The sequence below is a fragment of the Rhineura floridana genome, chromosome 17 (genome assembly GCF_030035675.1).
Source record: "Rhineura floridana isolate rRhiFlo1 chromosome 17, rRhiFlo1.hap2, whole genome shotgun sequence".
Taxonomy (NCBI): domain Eukaryota; kingdom Metazoa; phylum Chordata; class Lepidosauria; order Squamata; family Rhineuridae; genus Rhineura; species Rhineura floridana.
The window spans coordinates 28,071,610-28,091,017 of NC_084496.1; the positions used below are offsets into that span (position 1 = coordinate 28,071,610).

General features: G+C 46.5%; 3 protein-coding genes and 1 long non-coding RNA gene across 9 annotated transcripts in view; 2 read left to right on the forward strand and 2 right to left on the reverse strand.

Moving 5' to 3' along the window:
- Positions 1-1,055, reverse strand: part of MAD1L1 (mitotic arrest deficient 1 like 1) — a 604,081-nt gene extending 603,026 nt beyond the window's left edge. For 2 of the 5 annotated variants that reach the window (XR_009759370.1, XM_061599459.1), the window contains exon 1: positions 855-1,054. Coding sequence is in view for 3 of the 5 variants with exons in the window: in XM_061599459.1 (XP_061455443.1) it covers positions 855-871 (17 nt within the window). In the remaining 2 variants the exon portion in view is untranslated. The other 3 variants (XM_061599461.1, XM_061599455.1, XM_061599456.1) reach the window with 2 other exon arrangements.
- Positions 430-7,684, forward strand: LOC133371739 (uncharacterized). The gene is made up of 4 exons (XR_009759372.1): positions 430-1,128; positions 2,813-2,981; positions 5,584-5,744; positions 7,297-7,684. It is a non-coding gene; the product is annotated as an uncharacterized LOC133371739 (long non-coding RNA).
- MRM2 (mitochondrial rRNA methyltransferase 2) lies at positions 4,976-13,340 on the reverse strand. The gene is made up of 3 exons (XM_061599465.1): positions 13,018-13,340; positions 10,341-10,630; positions 4,976-5,715 (listed from the first exon to the last, which is right to left on the reverse strand). Exons 1-3 carry the CDS (start codon positions 13,047-13,049, stop codon positions 5,270-5,272), a joined length of 768 nt encoding a protein of 255 aa, XP_061455449.1. The 5' UTR covers positions 13,050-13,340; the 3' UTR covers positions 4,976-5,269.
- NUDT1 (nudix hydrolase 1) lies at positions 12,927-17,964 on the forward strand. Of its 2 annotated transcripts, XM_061599466.1 has the most exons (5): positions 12,927-13,323; positions 14,547-14,607; positions 14,858-15,019; positions 16,528-16,673; positions 17,696-17,964. In XM_061599466.1, the coding sequence occupies exons 2-5, from the start codon at positions 14,564-14,566 to the stop codon at positions 17,866-17,868; spliced, it is 525 nt and encodes a 174-aa protein (XP_061455450.1). In that variant the 5' UTR covers positions 12,927-13,323; positions 14,547-14,563; the 3' UTR covers positions 17,869-17,964. The 2 variants fall into 2 exon arrangements, with proteins under 2 accessions (XP_061455450.1, XP_061455451.1); XM_061599467.1 differs by lacking the exon at positions 14,547-14,607.
- The last annotated feature ends 1,444 nt before the right edge of the window (positions 17,965-19,408 follow it).

The following is a 19,408-nucleotide window of genomic DNA, read 5'->3' on the forward strand; positions in this document are numbered from 1 at the left end:
AACTTGAAGGCAGTTCATTTTTCCATTTTTAGTGCCAGACGTAGGAATAACATGGAAAGGGCAGGGATAAGTTCCTACACCTGCTCATAAGATGGTGGGGGCAGCTTCAACAGGGGCCTTCAAGGGCGCTTTGCGGGTACCCACCCCCTCCCCACTCCACCTTACTGGACCCTTCCCTCCCCAGTCCTGGGAGAAAACAAGAGATCTCCTTCATGCAAAGCACAACACACAGGCTTGTCAGTTTCATCCTAGCAAAGCAAAACACACAGGCTGGTCCGGGAAATAAGTTACCTAATTTAGCATGTTTTTGTATTTAGTAAGCTTCTGTTTAGTAAACAACTTTGTAGAAGTACCACGCGCTTGTCTTTTCTGTCGCAGGGCACCACAAGCGCTTGACCTGAAATACGACCGGCTTCGGAAGTGCGTTTACATTTCGCCCCCGTCCATTGTTCCTAACGAACTGAAGAAACGGGAACGGCTCCCCGCGGAAAAAATAAAAGCAGCGTGTGAGGGAAGGAATTCCCCGCCACTTGAGCGCCCTCCTCGCCGAGGCACTCTGGACGTGCCCAGGGGCACCCTCGACGCTCCCAGCTGCCTCCGGAGCGGGCGAAGGGGAACGGAAAAAGAAAGAGGAAACCGCACGTTGCCAAGAGTAAAGCGAGGCGCGGGTCTCTCTCTGCCCCTCCAGCACAAGCGCGGAAGCGGAGGGGCCGGCAGCGGCAGGTAGGGAAGCGGGCGAGCGCGCCCGCCAGAGGCGAATTGCCCCTCAGAGCGGCCCTTCGCGCGCCAGACGCACCCCCGGGGGGCACGTGACCGGGCGGCCCCGCGCGAGGCTTTCGCGCTCGCTCACTCACCCGCCCCAGCCAGCCATGTCCGCGCGCCCGTCCGCGTCGCCAGCGCTTCGCTTCTGTCCCCTGCTTGGATCTCCCTCCTCCGGGCAGGCGCCGACGTCTCACGAGAGCTCCTCGCCCAGCTCCCGCGAGATCAGCCCGCTCACTCGCCCCTCTCCTTGATTCCTCCTCCTCCTCCTCTGCCGTAGTGCGTAGAGCATGAACTCCGGCTCTTCTTTCCGCCGTAGTTTGGGAATATACGCGCATCCCATCTTCCCGCCCACCTTATTTTAAGCGGGTATGTTTATTTATTTTATTTTTAAATCCCGTCCTTCCTCCCTAAAGGAGCCATTGGTGTCAAACAACCAGTGATAAAACAATAACAATATCTTAAGAACAATCCCAATACAAATGCAGACTGGGATAAAGGCTATGCAGCAGGGCCGTTTATTCAGAAGTGAAGACCGCTCGATAAAATGAGGCATGATGTGGTAGGGGTCGTCCACCGCCTGTAGTATTGCCTCACCCGACTATACTATACATGGAATAAGGGGCTCAAGTTGCAGGAAACCAGATTTCGGCTGAACATCAGGAAAAACTCCTGTTAGAGCATTAAGACAATGGCACCAATGACCTAGGGAAGTGGTGAGCTCTCCAACAGTGGAGGCATTCGAGTGGCAGCTGTCCGGTATACTTTGGATTCCTGCACTGACTAGATGGCCTTCTAGCCCCTTCCAACTTTTCAATTCTATGATTCTATTATTAAAATCCTGCCCTTCCTCCCAAAAGGAGCCCAGGAGCAAACAAGAAGTGATAAAACAATATAAAAACATCTTAAAAACAATTCCTGTACAGATGCAGACGGGGACAAGGCTATGCAGCGAGACCGTTTATTCAGAAGTAAAGGCTGCTCGATTCAGTGATGTGGTAGTGGTCATCCACTTCCTGCAATATTGCCTCATCCGGCTGTACTGTTGTTTGCAGAGCCACAGGCCAGCTGCCTGATCCTTTTCACTGGGAGATGGGCAGCTGCCTTTCAGGGCGTCAGACCATTGGTCCACCTAGTATGGTCAACTGTACACTGATGGGCAGACATTCTCCTGCCTTTCGGGTATAGTTTTCTTATAGCCTTACCTGGAGATGTCAGGGACTAAACCTGGGACCTTTTGCTTGCAAACAGACCATCAACCACTGAGAAAGAGAATCGTGAAAGCAGCGTAATACTTGGGCCATGTTCACACCATACATTAATCCCACTTCAAATAGTCATGGCTTCCCCCAGAGAATCCTGGGATGTGTAGTTCGTCAAGGGTGCTGAGAGCTATTAGGAGACCCCTCACAGAGCTAGTTTCCAGAGTTCTATGGGAAGAGGGACTGACTGTTGAACCACTTGGGCAATTGTAGCTCTGTGAGGAGTGTCTGAACACCTCTCTGCACGCTTTACAAACTACACTTTGCAGGATTCTTTGGGGGAAGCCCTGATTGTTTAAAGTGGAATAGTAAGGGAATAAATGTATGGTGTGAATTGGCCTAGAATGGCTCCATCTAGCCCCGTATTTGTCTACATTATTGGCGGTGACTCTCTAGGGACTCAGGCAGAAGTATTTTCCAGCCATACCTGCAGATGCTGGTGGAGCCAACCTGGAACCTGCATGCAAAGCAAGTGCTCTCCCGCTGAGCTACAGTATACAGCATAGAAGCAAAGGTAGCCATGTTGGTCCATAAGGCAGGGGGAGTGGGAGACGCTTCTTGGGCCATTTTTTTTATTGGGACCAACCAAAATGGAGTAGTTCCTACTACTACTAATAATTGGTTGTGTCTACGTTCTCCTCCCGTAAGAGAATTAACCAGATTTGTAGCAGAATTAAAATTATGGTAACTGACCAGGAAGAGTAGAGGGGCATGAAGGACTGTGAGATGGATCAAGATGCCATACAGACATGGCAGAAATCCATCAGTTTTAATAACAACTATCATCACAGCAGAGACATGCTGAAGATTCAGAAGATGGAGAGACATTGCTGCGCCCCTGCAGGCAGCGGGTCTCTCCTATCACCTGCCACCTGATCTTTTCAACTGGAGATGCATGACAGGAAAAGTCCCTCCACATCTTGGTACCCTATGAGCACAACTGCTATTTCCTTGTCCCAGGTAAGGACAGAAGTGCGTGGGGTTTGGCAGATCATTTTCTCATTCCCCATAATCAAGCAACCAAGATTGTGCGGTAGCAACCTCGTGCAATGCCGGCAGAGTATTGCTGCATTCCTATCGCTTGCAGCAACAGGCAAACCATCAGAACCAATCTGGACCTTGGGGGCCAGCCTTCTCCCCTGCCCCTCCCCTACAAACTCAAAGAGGAAAGACAACTGTGTGGAGAGAGCAGTGAGGGTTGATAGGGGGTGTGGGGGCCGAGCAGGGGTGGGAAAGCTCTGGCCCAGGAGCCAAATGCAGCCCGGGGGGGGAGTTGTCTGCCCCTTGGGGCTCTTCCCAGGCCATACCCTTTCACCAGCCCTCCTCCACACCGTCCTCAAGTGCTTTGGCCTGGCTGGAACGTGTCCCTGAAATTTAAGGATGCCTTTTGCTGGCCCACACTGAGGGGGGAGGGAAATGTGTGCAGAAACCTCTGCGTTTGGATCCACGTATGTCACTCCACCCACTTTTTGCTCTGCCCCTGCCCACCACAGGCAGGACAGCCCTGGAAGGCTGCCCACGAAGGAATGAGGACCCAGGCCTGAAAAAAGTTCCCCACCCTTGGAGTAGAGACTGCAATTAGGGCAGCCCACCCTTTTTGCATAGCAGTACTCCAGTAAAGAAATTTGGGAGGCCGGGCTAGCATTCCTTTTCCTCTCGTGGATTTGTGAACAACCACATTTCAACAAGGCCTTGCTATGCTTCTTGGGCTCTTCCCCAAAGAAATGCTCTTGTGCCTCCTCTGAACGTTCCCACGTGAGGAAAAAGGAGCACAAGATGAACGTAAGGAGAGCCCTGCAGGTGGATCCGGCCCAAGGGGGCCCATCCCGTCCAGCATATCCTGTTCTCACAGTGGCCAACCAGATGCCCCAATGGGAAGCCCACAAGCAGGACCCGAACACAACAGCAATTCTCCCCTCCTGTGGTTTCTAGCAACTGGTATTGAGAAGCATCCTGCCTGTGGCCATGACCAAGAAGGAGTAGCTGATAAATTAGACATGACATAAAGTTCTATCTCAGCAGGAGAGTTTTTCTGAAAAAATATATTGTGGTAAGTTGCACAATTGTACAGCGCAGCATTATATTTTGCATTGATAAACATTACACTTCAAACAGATAGGATTTACGCTTTTTTAAAATGGTCCTAGGAGGCTACTTAAGAGGAAAAGTCCATCAACGGATATTTCTCCATTTTCCAGTTTTAAACGAGGAAGTGAGGAGAGACCATAGTATAGTGGCGGAGCATCTGCTTTGCATGCAGAATGTCCCAGCCTGCCCTGGGCCCTGGGGCACGCACGCCCCACCTACCTACCTACAAGGCAGGTAGAGGAGCGGGAGGCTGGGCAGGCGAGCGAGCGGAGGTGGGAGAGTGAGCAGGGGGCGGGATAGGGGGTGGACAAGCAAGCAGGGGAGACGGGACGGCAGGCGGGTGAGTGAGCGGGGAGGGATGGACAGCGAGCGAGCAAGCAAGCAAGCAGGGGGAGAGGGTGAGCGAGCAAGCAGGTGGGGGTGGGCAAGCGAGCAAGCCGGCAGGGGCAGAGGGCAAGCGAGGGAGCAAGCGGGCAGGTGGGGGGAGAGCGAGGGAGCGAGCAGGCGCAGGCGGGCCAGCGAGTGGGCGGACAGCTCCCTCCCTGTGATCCACAGCAGGGAGCCTGCCGCGGAAGGGGAGCGCTACTCCCCCACCATAACGAGGGGCCCCTGTAGGCTGCCGGACCCTCAGCCAGGGCCCCACCTGGCCACCCTTTGGAGCCAGCCCTGCCAGGGTCAATCACCAGCATCTCCAGGTAGGCCTGGGAAACACTCCTGCCTGAAACCCGGGACAGCTGCTGCCAGTCAGTATAGACCATACTGAGCTAGACAGATATGGCAGAAGGCGGCTTCCCATGTTCCCAATTGCCTAATGTATAGCCAACACCTTGGGCTGTGTTTTATGTTGTTAAAGCTGAACTGAGCTCTTAATGACCTCTAGATTTTATTTATTATCAGCATTTTTATACTGCCCTTCAGTCATGTTCCCTCGGCAGTTTACAAAAAGAAGATGATCTGCTGTAATAGCTGGCAAATGATCTCCATGCTTCTCCAAAGTTATTCCTTGTCCTTCCTCCAAATCTAATTTGGTTTGTTAGATTTGTCAGTTGCACAAAATCTCCAGACTCGCCGCCCAGTCCTATGCAGACTGAAATATGATTAAATTGTAGTTTTAACCTAAATGTACTGTAACTGCCCCCACAAAGCATGCACACAGTTACTCATGTTTCTGATGCAGTGTAAGATGCTCGTTTATACAACTTTGCCAAGTAATATGTCTCAGCAGATTCTTTCCTGCTGGCTTGGGGTTTTAAGGTTCTTACTGCCTTGAAGTCTTGCATCAGTCTCTTTTGCAGGAGATGGCTTTCCCCACCATCCCAGAACTTACACAGCAAGGTCCCTCCAGGGTGCAAAATGTGGTGGGCCAGATCCAAAAGGGACAAGCAGAGAGAGATCAACTTCTGGTGATCTAGCTGCCGGATCCCAGTAGCGTTGGGTGCCATGTCACTCAGGATAACGTCCACTTTCCCTTTAGGAAGCACTTCTTGGATTTTCTTTTGAGTCCTTGGATCTGTGATGTCAGCATGAGGCAGGAAGAATGCTCCTTCCAGAGGAAAAATGTGAAGTAGGTCAACACCAAGAACAAAGCCAACAGGGGCATCTGGATCTAGAAGGCAAAAGAGTCAAACTAAGGAGGTAGGCTGATTATGTCTTTAAATGCACAATCTCAATTTAAAGCTCAGGACTAGAAAGAAGGTATCTGAAAAGCAAACAATGTTAAAATTACCCTCATCCTGCCAATGCCTGGTTGTCACAGTGAGTAAGAATCCTCCCCAGGGGATTCAACAGGGTTCGTCTCTTATCTTCTTTCACAGGGCTGATGGGCAAATGGCCAACGTGAGTACAAGTCAATGTGTAGGATGGTAGAACTGCGTATGAGCTGGTAATTTCTGCACAGTTTTGTAAGGCTGAGACACCAGGCCTCCAGCAGAAGATCTCACATCCTCAAAATGAATCATAGTGGGGCTCACCCTCAAAATGGATCACAGCGGTGCTCACCCTAAAAACTTGACAGTCCTCCTGGCTTAGACCAGAGATCCATGGAGTCCATCATCCTTAAAGCCACAGAAGCAGATGACATGCTTCCAGCAAACGTGCCTCTAAGGGAAGGGCACCACTACAGCTCTTATCATCCATGGCTGTGCTACTTCGACTGATGGAGTTCAGGTTCCTCAGCCCTGCTATGCAAGTCACGAAATGAGTGAAGCCCTACTGTGTTGGCATGCTTTATTTAAACCAGGGCTGGGGAACTCCTGGGCCTGCAGAGATTGTTAGACTGCAACTCCTATCATCCCTGGCTACGGGCCATGCTAGCTGGGACCGTTGGGAACTGATAGTCCAACAACCTGCAGAGGGCCATAGGCTCTCCAGCCCTGCACTTGAACTGACTAGTGCCCCTTTCCTTCCCAACCTCCCCAGTTTTGAGTTTCGCACTAAAATCAATAAGAGAAGATACTATCTGGATGCAGATTTACAAGGAAACGTCCTCCCCTCCTCAACTTGTCCAAGGAAGCTTCATCACATTCACTGTCCACTGCTTTCCCACCCATATGCTGACTAAGTACTATGAGCCTCACTCTCGCCCAGAATACCAATCCACTCCAGCCCGTAAAGGTTATTTTTAGCAAGCCCCCCCCCATAACAAGCCATTTGAGAAGCAACCCTTTTTGTAAAGATCAATATCTCAGAATCATTCTCATCTATCACTGTCTCATAACGTAGTCAAGCCACTCAAGAGTCAGCCAGCAACAACAACATTTTCCGCTACCAGAGCACTTTTACTGACATTAATGAATTAAATTGAGTCCCTCTGAGGCAGCCCTCGCCATCATTTTCCAGGGAAAACCCATGATATTAAATGAAGTCTCTGGCGAGGATGAAAACAGAATTTATGGATGAAAATAGGAAAGGGGTGGGTGTGGTACGAAGCATTCCCAGCCAAGTACCATGTATTACATTATTTATTTATTTAACTATAGATAGGTGGATATAAATACACAGGCAGATATAGAACCGTATGTTGCCTTGTAGAGAGTTTCAAAGGCAAAAACAATCAAACAGGTCCCTTACTCCTATGGGGCTTTCAGTGTAAAATGAACAGTGAGGGACAACAGTTGGAAAGGATGGCAGGGAGGAAACAAGTAATGCATATTTATTTTCCTACATTTATATCACACCTTTCTTCCAGGAGGGACTCTAGGATGACAATGACCAGAGCCAAACTGGCTTAGCTTCTGCAAGATAGCGGCCTCATGCGCTATCAGACCAAAAAGGGATAGCCTGAACCCTTATACCCTACCTTGATCATCGAGATCATCTCGATCTCACCTGGTGAGGCTCATCTGATGTCAAGACAAAATCGAACCTTCAGTGTCATCAGCCCAATCTAACCGAATGCTCTACTAACACGAGATTAGGCAAGTATCTTCTGTATTGATTTTTAAATGTTTGCTGAAAAACCCAGGCTTATGCAGCCAATTACACACACACAAAAATCTTTCTGCAATAATTTAGCAGATGACTTGTGTTTTCAGTTTTTAATGTGATTTTGGGTTGTATAGATAGTTGTTGTAAACTGTTATATGAAATTGTTGTATATAAGTATTTTATAAATACATAAAATAAAAATATAGCTATGCATAATATTATTTATTTGGAGTACTTACACTTCACCTACTTAAAAGTTTTTGAGGTAGCTCTTGGTATAGTTAGAAAAGAGCTCGTTAGGCAGAGGAGGGGAAGTCCCAAGATGTTCCAGGTGCCACTCAGATTCGGAATCTCTGGACAGGTCTTCAAGGATATGACACTAACCGGGAAATAGCTGCCAGTCCCTCACAGGACAGCTACTGCTGCATCTCACGCACAGGCGTCTTCCAGGCAAATCCATCTGGAAACAGATGTCCTCACTGTGGGAGGCTGTGTGGATCCAGAATTGGCCTCCACAGTCACTTACGGACCCACGGTTAAAGACCTTATCTTGGAAGACAATCTTACTCAGCCACGAGTGATTGCCAATGACAATGATAATTGGAATGGGGAATTTAAGGTTAAGCCAAAGACCACACGGGAAACATTGGTTTTGAGGACAGATTTGATGGTGGGGCTGGGGTTGGGGAGGCACTCTGAAAGACAGGGAATTATTAATATGTTCATATGAGAAACTGTCAATGTTGTGATACTGGACTACTGAAGGAGGCCAACTTGTGGTTGAAATGCATTTGCTCTTTCTTACGTAGAAAGAAACTTACTTACTTTTGCATTTGTTTATTCTAGTGTTTGTTCACATCAAGCTGTTTGTTTTCTTAATTTTTGTTGCTATCAAACTTGTTTTTATAAACATTGAAACACAAGGTTGTATCTTATGTTGGTCCTACTCAGAACAAACCCACTGAAATTAATGGGCATGAATAACTTAGGTCTATTGATTTCAGTGGGTCTGCTCACAGTAAAAATCAGACCTAGCAAGCATGGCCAAGGGTGATGGGAACTGTGGGTCAGCAACATCTGGAGGGCCAAAGGTTCCTCACACCTGCTGTAGGACATTACCGTTAGTCATTTCTGCTACATTTCCTTAAACCTCATTTTGAGATGTGCCGTTTTGCAAAATGAAAACTTAAAATGTATATAGACCCTGGGAGCCAAATACCTGCAGGCCATAGAGTGCTTTGGGCTTTTCCCCCTTCACACATCAACCCCCTACACTGCATGGCAAGTCAGTTACAAAAGTAATTTGCGATATAGTAGGGCCCCACTTCTTGGCGCCCTGCTAATACAGCACCAGCAGGATGATCAGCTGGAGTGGGGACTGGAGCTCCCCGCGCTCCAGCTGATCTCGCCGGAGGAGGGAAAGACGTGCCACAGCTGATCTTCTCCTCCAGCACAATCAGCGGGTTAGGTTCCAGACCCCCACACTACAGCTGATCCACTTTTCAGCAGTTTTCACTTTTCAGCGGGGGTCTGGAACCTAACCTGCCGTATGAGTGGGGCCCTACTGTACAGCATGTTGGTCTGCTACTGAGAGAAAAAAGACAGCAGTCCCAGTTTAGCCATTACAATTTGAGCCATAACTGCAGCCATCGATAGAGAGACACTTTATGCCACGGGTAGGGATGGGATTCCTCCCCCTGCCCCGCCACCGATCTGCTCTACCCCACTCACCCCCAACATCATGGAGAAGGAGGAGTCTGGGGAGGCTTTTGTTGCAGCAAAAGCCTCCCCAGCAGGCCCAGACCATGGAGGAGGATGAAGTACAGAAAGAGGAGGCAACACCGCCCCCATGTGCTCAGAATGAAGTAGATGTTTTGCCCACCTGTCGTTTGCCCTGCGGTGCAGCGCCTCCTCTTTCTGTTCCTCCTCTGCAGTCTGGCCCTGCTCCAGGAGGCTTTTGCCACAGCAGCCACAATATCCTTCCACCCAGGGAGGGCCCCTTCTCTGCAGCCTCCTCTGTCTCCAGGATGCCAGGGGTCAGCGGGGCACAGCAGATCAGTGGAGGGTGAATCTCATCCCTAGCAATGGGCTGGTTACATGAACATCAGTAGCACTCGGCAGACTCATAACAGAGACCAACAATGGCAATGTTGTGGCCCCTCAGAGGCTGCTGGGCTACATCCCTGATCACTAGCCATGCTGGCTCGGGATGATAGGAATTGGAGTCCAGCAACGGCTGGAGGGCCACAGATTCCCCACTACGAGACAGGCAAAGTGTATGGGCTCCTTCTGGGAGGAAGGGTAGGATATAAATTTAATAAAATAAATAAATAAAGCCCTACTCTGGAGAAAACTCTGGAGAAAAGACGCTGTTTGCCTGTTTCAAAAACGTTTAGCAAAATTGTAAGGGCTAGATTGTTATGGCTTTATTTGAAAATGGAAATAACAAGGACCAATATGTGACCAAAGGTCCACACTGCTGTCACTCGTCTACCCAACAGCATTTTTTGCAAACTGCTTAGACATTTTATTACGATCAAGCAATATATAAGTTTTGTTAAATAAAATAAATACATAAAACAACTACCAGTGTAGAAATGAGTCACAGACTGCAAGTCAGCTGTGACTAGCTGCCCACCGGCCCTTCTAAATCACAGAAGGGAAATATCTGGCCCTCCAGACTTTACTGGGCTCCAATCCTCACCAGCCCCGACCAGCATGGCAATAGTCAGATATTACAGGCACTGTTGTTCAGCAACATCTGCAGAGCCACAGGTCTTCCACCCCTGTTCTTAATGTACTCACCATAGCCCGTAGCATTTACTCTCTGGACTGCAACCTGAGCCCAAGCCCCAGGGGCAGCGCCACAGTCTATCACATGCAGCCCAGGGCAAAGGATGCTGTATTTGTCATCTATTTCCAGCAGTTTGAAGGCACTCCGGCAGCGATAGTTCTGCTGATTGGCCTTCTTCACGTACTGGTCCTTGAAATGCCGCTCCAGCCAACGATGTTCTGCTCCTGTTTTGCTTTTCAAATATTGCACTGCAGTATGGATCCTCTGGTGCTGGAGCAGAAGACTTGACAATTTCCAATACCTATAGGGGGGAAAGGCAAATTATTCTATTGCTGATTGAGCACAGCCCATTTTATGGCTCTGGACGAGAACCTAGAATTTGGCACATGGCTTTCTGTATTATCAACACCCTTCCTAATTTCTAAGAACAATACACTTGTAAAGCAATCCAAACCCCCAATCTGCCATTCTAGAAGGGATTTGGATGAAGCTGAGATGTCCCTCTGCTCATCCCTGCTCAGATCCACCTGCCTCTACTGGTAAGGAAAGCTCCAGTGAGCCCACCTGAATTGTAGGCACAAGGCAACAAGGGTGGTTTCTCCACTGACACAGCCAGTGTCCCATTTTGGTGGCAGGGAGGGGGCAGGGCTAGATGCTAAGCCAGCCCTGCTATGGTGAAGTGGTTATGCCATTCCATTAAGCTCTGCCACTGCCAGCCAGGGATTTGGGTTGTCCCCTAACTCTGCCTAGAATCAGGATGTCAGATTGCAGTCTTAATTTGCAAAGTGTTTTTGTATATTCCCTCCCCAAAACACTGTGAGTATGGCAGTATTCTTCCTGTTTTACAGATGAGAACTGCAAATCACAGATTTGTCCAGCAACACACAACTGAGTCCATAGCAGCGGAAGGACCAGAAGCCAAGCTTCCTAGATTAAAGCCCAGCAATTTCTGCTGAGCTCCACTTTGGTTGCATTATCACTGATTTTTTTCTACTGCATTTTCCCAGTGTATTAACTTCCTTATTACCGTTCTTTCCCTTGACAAGTTGCTACCGAGCCTTCTTTTCCAGGTTAACATTCAAACACTGTGAGGAAAAAACCCTGTTATGGACAGACGGACCCATTTCTTTTTGAACTGCACAGCAAGTTCAAAATGAGAGTCAAAGGTATTCCCAGCATGTAAATACAAGGATGGAGAAAGCTTTGACTGTTCCATTTCTAGGTTGTTAAACCACTTTTAAAGGTTCAGGAGCTTGTCAATTAAAAACGAGACAGCTCTGATTCCAGACCTCTGTATTTGGAGCCTTAAATCCCCCCCTTTTTTAACCCACAAGATTCCTTTAACACCTGCACTGGGCAGTAAACTCAAAGCTGTACCAATCGCAACTTCTTCTTAACTCAGTTTCATTTCTCCCTGTAAGGCATCTGTTAAAATCATAGGAGACAAGTTAGGAGAGAGAGAAAAATAACCATCCTGTTGGGAATGATTTGACTAACCTGTCCTTACAGCTCAGTCCTAAGTATGTTTACTTGGAAGTACACCTCTCTCACATTAATGAGGCTTAATCCCAGGTGAATGCAAATAAGATTTCAGCCATGCATTTCAATTCTATACATGCCTACTTAGAAGGAACTCCCTGACCCAGGCAGTGATCTAACTTAGCATGTGTATTTTAAATATATTTAATAAACAAAGCTTTTTAAAGTGACACATGTTAATTTTTTGTCCCAATATACCACATAAAGTATTACAACTTTGAAACCTGCCTAACACTGTATTTACAACTGACATCCATTCATTGTTACTAATGTATGTCTGAAATGTAAAAAATACTGAGGAAAAAGAAAACACTGGAAAGTTTTCAACAGAATATTTTCCACCTCACATCACTGAAATAAGTATAAACTTTTCTAGCCTGCAAAGAAACCCCAAAAACTAGACTGCTGGGATGTGGCAGAAGAGAGAGAGAGAGAGATAACTCCATCGCTCCTCTGCCACTGGTAGTTTCTATGGTGGGTATCTCCTAGCTATGCATCATTACCAGGTGAGTACATAAATTCAAGGCTGGCTTTACTCCCAAGTATCTCACATACAGCACTAGGTGTGTTTTGAAAATTAACTAATAATAATAACGGGCTGCAATTATTAGTCAGTTAAACGGATTACATTAAGAATTATGAGCACTTCTAGAAACATGTCGTCCGCTTAATTCAGGGACACCATTTTGGTCAGCCAAAGGTTTAATAGTTTATATACTGCACATAGCAGGCGCTGCCTTAGACTACATGGAGGGGGGGGCTGCCTTTTCCAAAACTGCCCCTCTTGAAACACAAATCGGCAGCACCCCAAAAAACAAAGTAAATGTTTTATGCACATTCAGACAATTAAATCTCACACGCAAGTGATCACCCATGGCTGCAATCCGATACATGTGTACTCAGAAGCAGGCTCCACTGGGGTCAATGGGACTTACTCCCAGGTAAGTGTGTACTGGATTGTAGCCTCAGATGTCCTTTAACCGCGCAGCAGCCCTGCCAAGTAGGCGTGAAGGGAAAAAGAAAGGGAGGAGACTGTAGGCTGTCCTCCATTCGGAGCCAAGGCGATTTGGGACGCCGTTTCCCTGACCCAGAGAGGAGGAAAGCCGCTCACTCCCCTCGGGAGCCTGGCCCAGCTTTGCCGCTCCTTACCGGTTCATGATCTTCCTCGAGGAGGGCCACATCTTAAGGAAAGGATGGAGGGCCCTTTTTGAGATGCACCGATCTGGTACGTCCTCTCAAACATCCCCTGGGGGACGCAGCTCCAAATCCCGAGTTCCGCCACACACTGATACCTTGGGCGAGATAGAGGCCGAGAGAGAGAGAGAGATGCTGGTTTTTTAACGCCTTCCGGCTTAGGCAGCGCCGCCTCGAGAAGGTTCCCGCCTCTTTCCTCCTCCTGCTGCTGGAAGGTTGTTTTCCCGCCTTGGTGGAGAGGGTGCCAGGGATCTTTCTTTGGTAAGAAAGCAATGATTTAGGTTAAAAGGTGCCTTCCGTTGTTCCGTTTGAATACTTGCCAGAGAAGTAGCTGTGTTAGGCTGTAATCAAGTGCACACTAACCTGGGAGTAAGTCCCATTGAACCTAATGGCGTTTACTTCTGAGTTAAACATGTATTGGATTGAAATGTTAGTCTGTTGCATTAAAATCAGCCAAAGCTTGTGGCACCTTAAAATATATTAGGTGTCACAAGACGGTTTATTGATTTTGTTTAAAGGACTGAGAGTGTTTAATTTGTGGAGATGGGGCGGGATTCGACATTTCTTGAAGATCAGTGCCTCTGAGGAAAAGATAAAGGCAAACCACAGTTATTCAGTGGTGAGTGAGAAGCACTCCCCACATGTTCAAGGTGCCATATGACCAGGAAAATGCCATGGCTAAGTTGCTAAAACACATTGATATGTGGACATTTTCTGATTGAAGCTTTGAGATCAGCATCTACACCTCTTCATCACCTCTACATCCTAAATTACAATCCTAAAAAGCACAACCACAGCTTAAAAAGTTGGCTAGATGAGTGCAGTTCCCTCATCTGTACTATTTACCGCAGAATCTTGGCCACGGTGCCTCAAAGGCATATGTGCCCAGGAAGGTGCAAAACATCTGTGTGAAGCACGTGGCCCCAGCAAAGTTGTGTGGCTGCTTCTAATGCAGGATAGAAAGCAAAAGAAATGCTGTTTCCCAGGGGTTATGGTCTGAAGGTACATGAGGCCACCACCTTGCTGAAGCTAAGCAGGTTCGGGTTTGGTCAGTGCCTAGATGGGAGACTGCCTGGGAACATATATGCCACCTTGAGCTCCATGCTGAAAGGCAGGGTATAAATGTAATAAATGAAAACCCCTTTTGAATTAGAGATTTGCAGTAGGCTGTAGTCGTAACCCCACTTACCAGGGAGTAAACCAGATTGCAATCAATCAGACTTACTTCTGTATAGGCATGGTTAGGACTGCATTGTTAGTTGGTGATAGTGTTGCAACCTCAGAGGCAGGAAATACATAGACATCTGGCTGACCACTGTGTGAACAGGATGCTTGACTAGATGGACCTTTGGTCTGATCCAATGCTGTTCTTAGTTGTCCTTATGTGTAATATACAATTTTCAACTTTTTTTCTGAAATGCTTCATTAATATTTTTTCTCAGGTACATTTATTTACTACATTTATATCTCACCTTTCCTCCTAGGAGCTACAGGGTGGTGCATGTGGTTCTCCCCTCCCTATTTTATTTTCAACCAGCCTGTGAGGTAGGTTAGCCTGGAAAACTGGCCCAATGTCACCCAACAAGCTTGAGTGGGGATTTGAACCTTGATCTCTCAGGTCCAAATCCAACCCTAAGCCCTACACCACACTGGCTTTACGTGACCTTCTGAGTAGTAGTGGCTCCCATAACTGCCACTGAGCCTGCCACGTCATCTGTTGTTGTTAAAGTATTAGCTACTGAGATCTGCTTCATTGACCCTGAGCACGTTATCTTCTGGTGTCTTCCCTTTGCAGAGCTTGGAATATGCTGACAACAAAGTTATTCACGCTGGTGCTGGTGGTGCAGCCACAGCGAGTCCTGCTGGGTATGAAAAAACGTGGCTTTGGGGCTGGGTTCTGGAATGGATTTGGAGGGAAGGTGGAGCCTGGCGAAACAGTTGAGCAGGCAGCTAGAAGGTGAGACTGAAGCAGCACCATGCCAACATAGGCCTTCCTAGTGTCTGTAATAGACTATCTATTCATTACAAGCATATTTTGAATATACAGACCTGTATTTACCAAAAATACATAATTTACATATACAAATAATATTTAAAACACACATTTATACACACACATTAAATATAATTTATACCCTTATATATTAAAATGTCTGTAAAATTTTACCTACTGAAATTCCTTTATTTGGGACAAATAAAAATTTAAAAATCTGATAGGTGTATAGGTTTATAAATTATACATCTTATAAATTCATAATACCTTGATATTTCATCAATTATATCACTGGATTTTACCTTTATAATTCTGGCAAATGTTTTTTAATGATTTCCATACAGCTGTAAGCTTAAGCATCTCTAATTGGTCCCATATTTTTAATTACTTCTGTCCTGCTAGGTTGTGGAGCACTTTCCCCCTTTTTCCTATAAAATACTTGCTATCGTAATTATAGAGAGAGCCAGTTATTAACACAATTTTATAAATAATTTAATAGGTGCAACGTCGGCTCAGGTTCCCTGCTTCAGCGCAATCTGGTTGCTCATCAGCTATACATAGCAGCTCAATGTTCCCCTTCGCCCATGTACCAGGCTTTGGGAATTTATTAAGAGGATGTTCTAGTCATTCATTGGTTCCCATTTTAATTTAAGGCTCCTTTTCTTTGTTGTGCAGCCCACAGGCATTTCAAAGTGTTCCTTGCAGCAGCTTCCTTGGCTGCCTAATTATCACAGTTTACAAAGCAAAACTTTTGATCTCTCCATTGCAGAGAAGTTGCCTTCTCTCTTAGAGGCTGCCACTGCAGATTCCAGGAAGATTGTCTGGAATTAGCCAAAATGTTAAATCACGGGGTAATTCTGAAAAATGGAAGTGATCTGAGAGGTGCAAAGTGAGACTGGAAGCCCTACCTCAAGGTCCCCATTATCCTCAATGGGGGCCAACTGCCAGAAGTGTCCAACAGCACACATTACTCATACTAAAGGCAGATCTGATTAACAGCATCAGCTAAATATCCACAGGCTTTCAGAGTATTAGCAATTTTCTCTTGGCTGGAAGAATAATGGGTGAGCTAATGAAACAACCATCTGTTAGCATCAGGTTCAAAGAAAACCATTTCAACTGCATTTCAAGCCCCCTGCCAAAGTATGGGCAACTCCACTGATGGAGACCCACTGGCAAGGTGGGGAAAGGAGAATGCATGAACCTAAAGCTCACACCAGGCTTGTACATATAATGCCAGATCATTGTTCTGCCAGCCCTTCAGTATGCTTACAATATTTAACTTTATTATATTGGAAGCGATTCAACCAGGTGAAATAGCAGAGTACAAAAATCCAGTCTGAACAGCGCACGGTTTTCCAATGAGAAGTCTGCCATCATTGTTGGGATAGGGGAAGTCTGTTTTCAGGAAAAATAGAAGCATTAGCTGTACCGTCCTTAATGCAAATCTAACTTTGCTCATTATATTCAAGGGAGCTCCAAGAAGAGAGTGGACTGATAGTGGACACCTTGCAGAAGATGGGACAGATCACTTTTGAGTTTGTGGGTAACACTGAGCTGATGGAAGTCCATATTTTCCTCACCGACAGTTTTCAAGGCGACCCCACAGAAAGTGACGGTAGGAATGTGGCTGGGGGTAGAAGAACAGTGAGAATATTTGCCCTTGTCATTCCTTTGTACAGTCCCCCAATTTTACAAGCATGAAATATTGGCTCTTTTGGATAAAAAAAACTGCACCCACCCACCTCCAGGCTGACTTGGGTCACAAGGTGTTTTTCTTTTCCCATCACTCATCCAGCTGCCTGAATCATGTGGCTAGAACCTACAAAGCATAAGGCTTCGTTGTGTATTCAATGACCACACGTTTAACGGCTCAGAAGAGTGGTCTAGTTGCACAAACAGTGTGATGTGAGAGGGGTAATCATGGAGCAGTGACTTTTGCAAACAGTGTGTGCCCCCTGCTCACAAAGGTTGCTGCTCTAGGGAGTATGCTATGTGATCCCCTGGGCTTGGTTGTAGAAACTTCTGAAAAGTTAAATGGGATGGTTTCACACTGAGAGCTAAAACAAATTCAACTTCGTAAATATTACAAAAAAAAATTAAGCTAATGGTTTAGAAACATTTAACTATTATATTTGACTGGTCTAGTGACCAAATCTTTTTTTTTACTGGTTTGAATGCCTGACCTTGATCTGGCCTGGGGTAGGGTTTGCCTTGCCATATCACTGTCACGCCTCTTGCATGTAGCCCATTAGCAGAGTAGGCTCACTCCTGATTAGCCCATAATGCTATGCCAAACTATAGCGAACATCTTCGCATGGCCAAAAGCCATCTCGGTTCCTGTTGCTTTCTTCTCCATGCAGGTGCGCCCAATTTCTAGAGTCCAAACTGTAACTGGAATCAGATATTTCATAGAAAGTGGTTTGAGATAGAGGTAGCGCTTTCCCTGGTATGTGCATACACACTTCCTTTCTCTCACCTTTGCCTCTGCTGGAACAGTTTTGAATCAGTACATGAACTGGCCAGATCACTTACCAGAGGCAAACATAAAGCGACTGCAGATGCCCCAAGGGGGAAAAAAAAGATACTCCATTTCAGTCCTTAATTATTCATCCCTTGTATGTTCCCCCTCACTTGCAGAAATGCGTCCACAATGGTTCGAACTGGACCAAGTGCCTTTCAAGAACATGTGGCCTGACAACATCTACTGGTTTCCCCTTCTGCTCCAGAAGAAGAAGTTCCTTGGCTATTTTAAGTCCCAAGGGCAGGACACTATCTTAGAATACACCCTGAAAGAGGTGGAGAAGGTATAAGGGGAGACCAAGAACGTCAGAAGCCCTCCTGGCTGGGATGTAAATCATAGCCCATATTGGGACAGAGGAAAGCAATTAAAAACGTTACACAAATAACCCTCGTCACCTGCTCCATAGCAAAGGAAACAACTCTCTCCAACAAGTGGAACAAGCAGCCAGACAAAGTGGGGCAGCTGCTCTCTTGCAGGAGAATAAAGGGCAACACTTCTCATGCATGTACAATCGCCTAACTGTGATGCTACTAATTATTCCTGTGGCCAGCACTTGGCCCCACAATTTTGGTATGTAGTGAAAGCTCGGTTAGCGCTTTCTTTAAATAGTTTTGTGTTACTGTATCATGTTTAGGGTCTGGCTCCTCAGTTCTTGAGTGGATGTTGTACTGGTTGCACATCAATGGTTCAGCACTTTTTCTTCTTCCTGGAAGTGGTTATAGACAGAAGCTGTGCAGCCTGACCTGAAAATGAACCACTTCTATGAAGAAATCTTACCAGCCATAATGGGAAGTGGGAGAGAGAACATTGTGTCTTTTCCAAACATTAGCTGTCTTTTCCAGCTATAGCTTGTGCTAAAAAGTGTCTCTATTTTGAGGAGCACATGCTTTGCATGAAGAAGGTCTCATAGTCAGTCCCCAGCCTCTACAGGTAGAGTTGAGGGGGAAAACCCTCACTGAAGAGCCATTGCAAGACAGTGCAGAGTAGAAGATATGGAGCTAGATGGACCAGTCGTTAGACTCGGTGTGTTCCTATGTTGCAATATGGTCTTGAAGTAGGAGAGTCTCCTGGTGCTCCAAAAATACCTTTAAAATATAGGACAGAGCTCCTGTATATAGAGGAGGGGCACAAGAGGGGATAACTATGGGGGTGGAATCATAGGGTTACAATCAGAGTGGCGGTTTCTTTTATTGAACCTCAAAAGGCCAAGGAGCCAGTTCATCACCCTGGTAGTTGCCAGGACAAGTGATGGGAGTTTGTACTCACTTGTTTGAGCAACACATGATTACTTGCCATTCTTGTTCTTGCTCTTAACGTCTTCCACTACATTTATGGATACTTTTACCTGACTACAGTTCAAGGAGTATCATAATGTTGCCTGAAAAAGAAGACAATATAACTGTGTAAAAAAAAAAAAAGGGAAAAGTTTACCACTCGGTTATTTGGCAAAAGGATTACTAAACATAGTGCAGAAAATACAAGCCATACAGTCCAAGATGTTTTGGGATATTTTAAGAACATAAAGCCACTCCTGAATCAAGAAAGATGCCATCTAGCCCAGTATGCCATCTTCCGCAGTGGCCAACAGGATGCTTCTGAGACTACTACAAACAGGGTGGAAAGTTTAATTTCCTGTCCTTGGCCACCAGCAACTAGCATTCACTGGCCTATGAACATGGAGATTTCATATAGTCACGGTATATCACATTCTAATAGCAATCTCAGTTCTGAGTGGCAACACTCATACAGCCAAAATAGCACCATCCACACACAAGAGGAAGATGGCAGTGGCTCTGGGGACTCCCAAGGTTTGCAGAAGTACACAAACC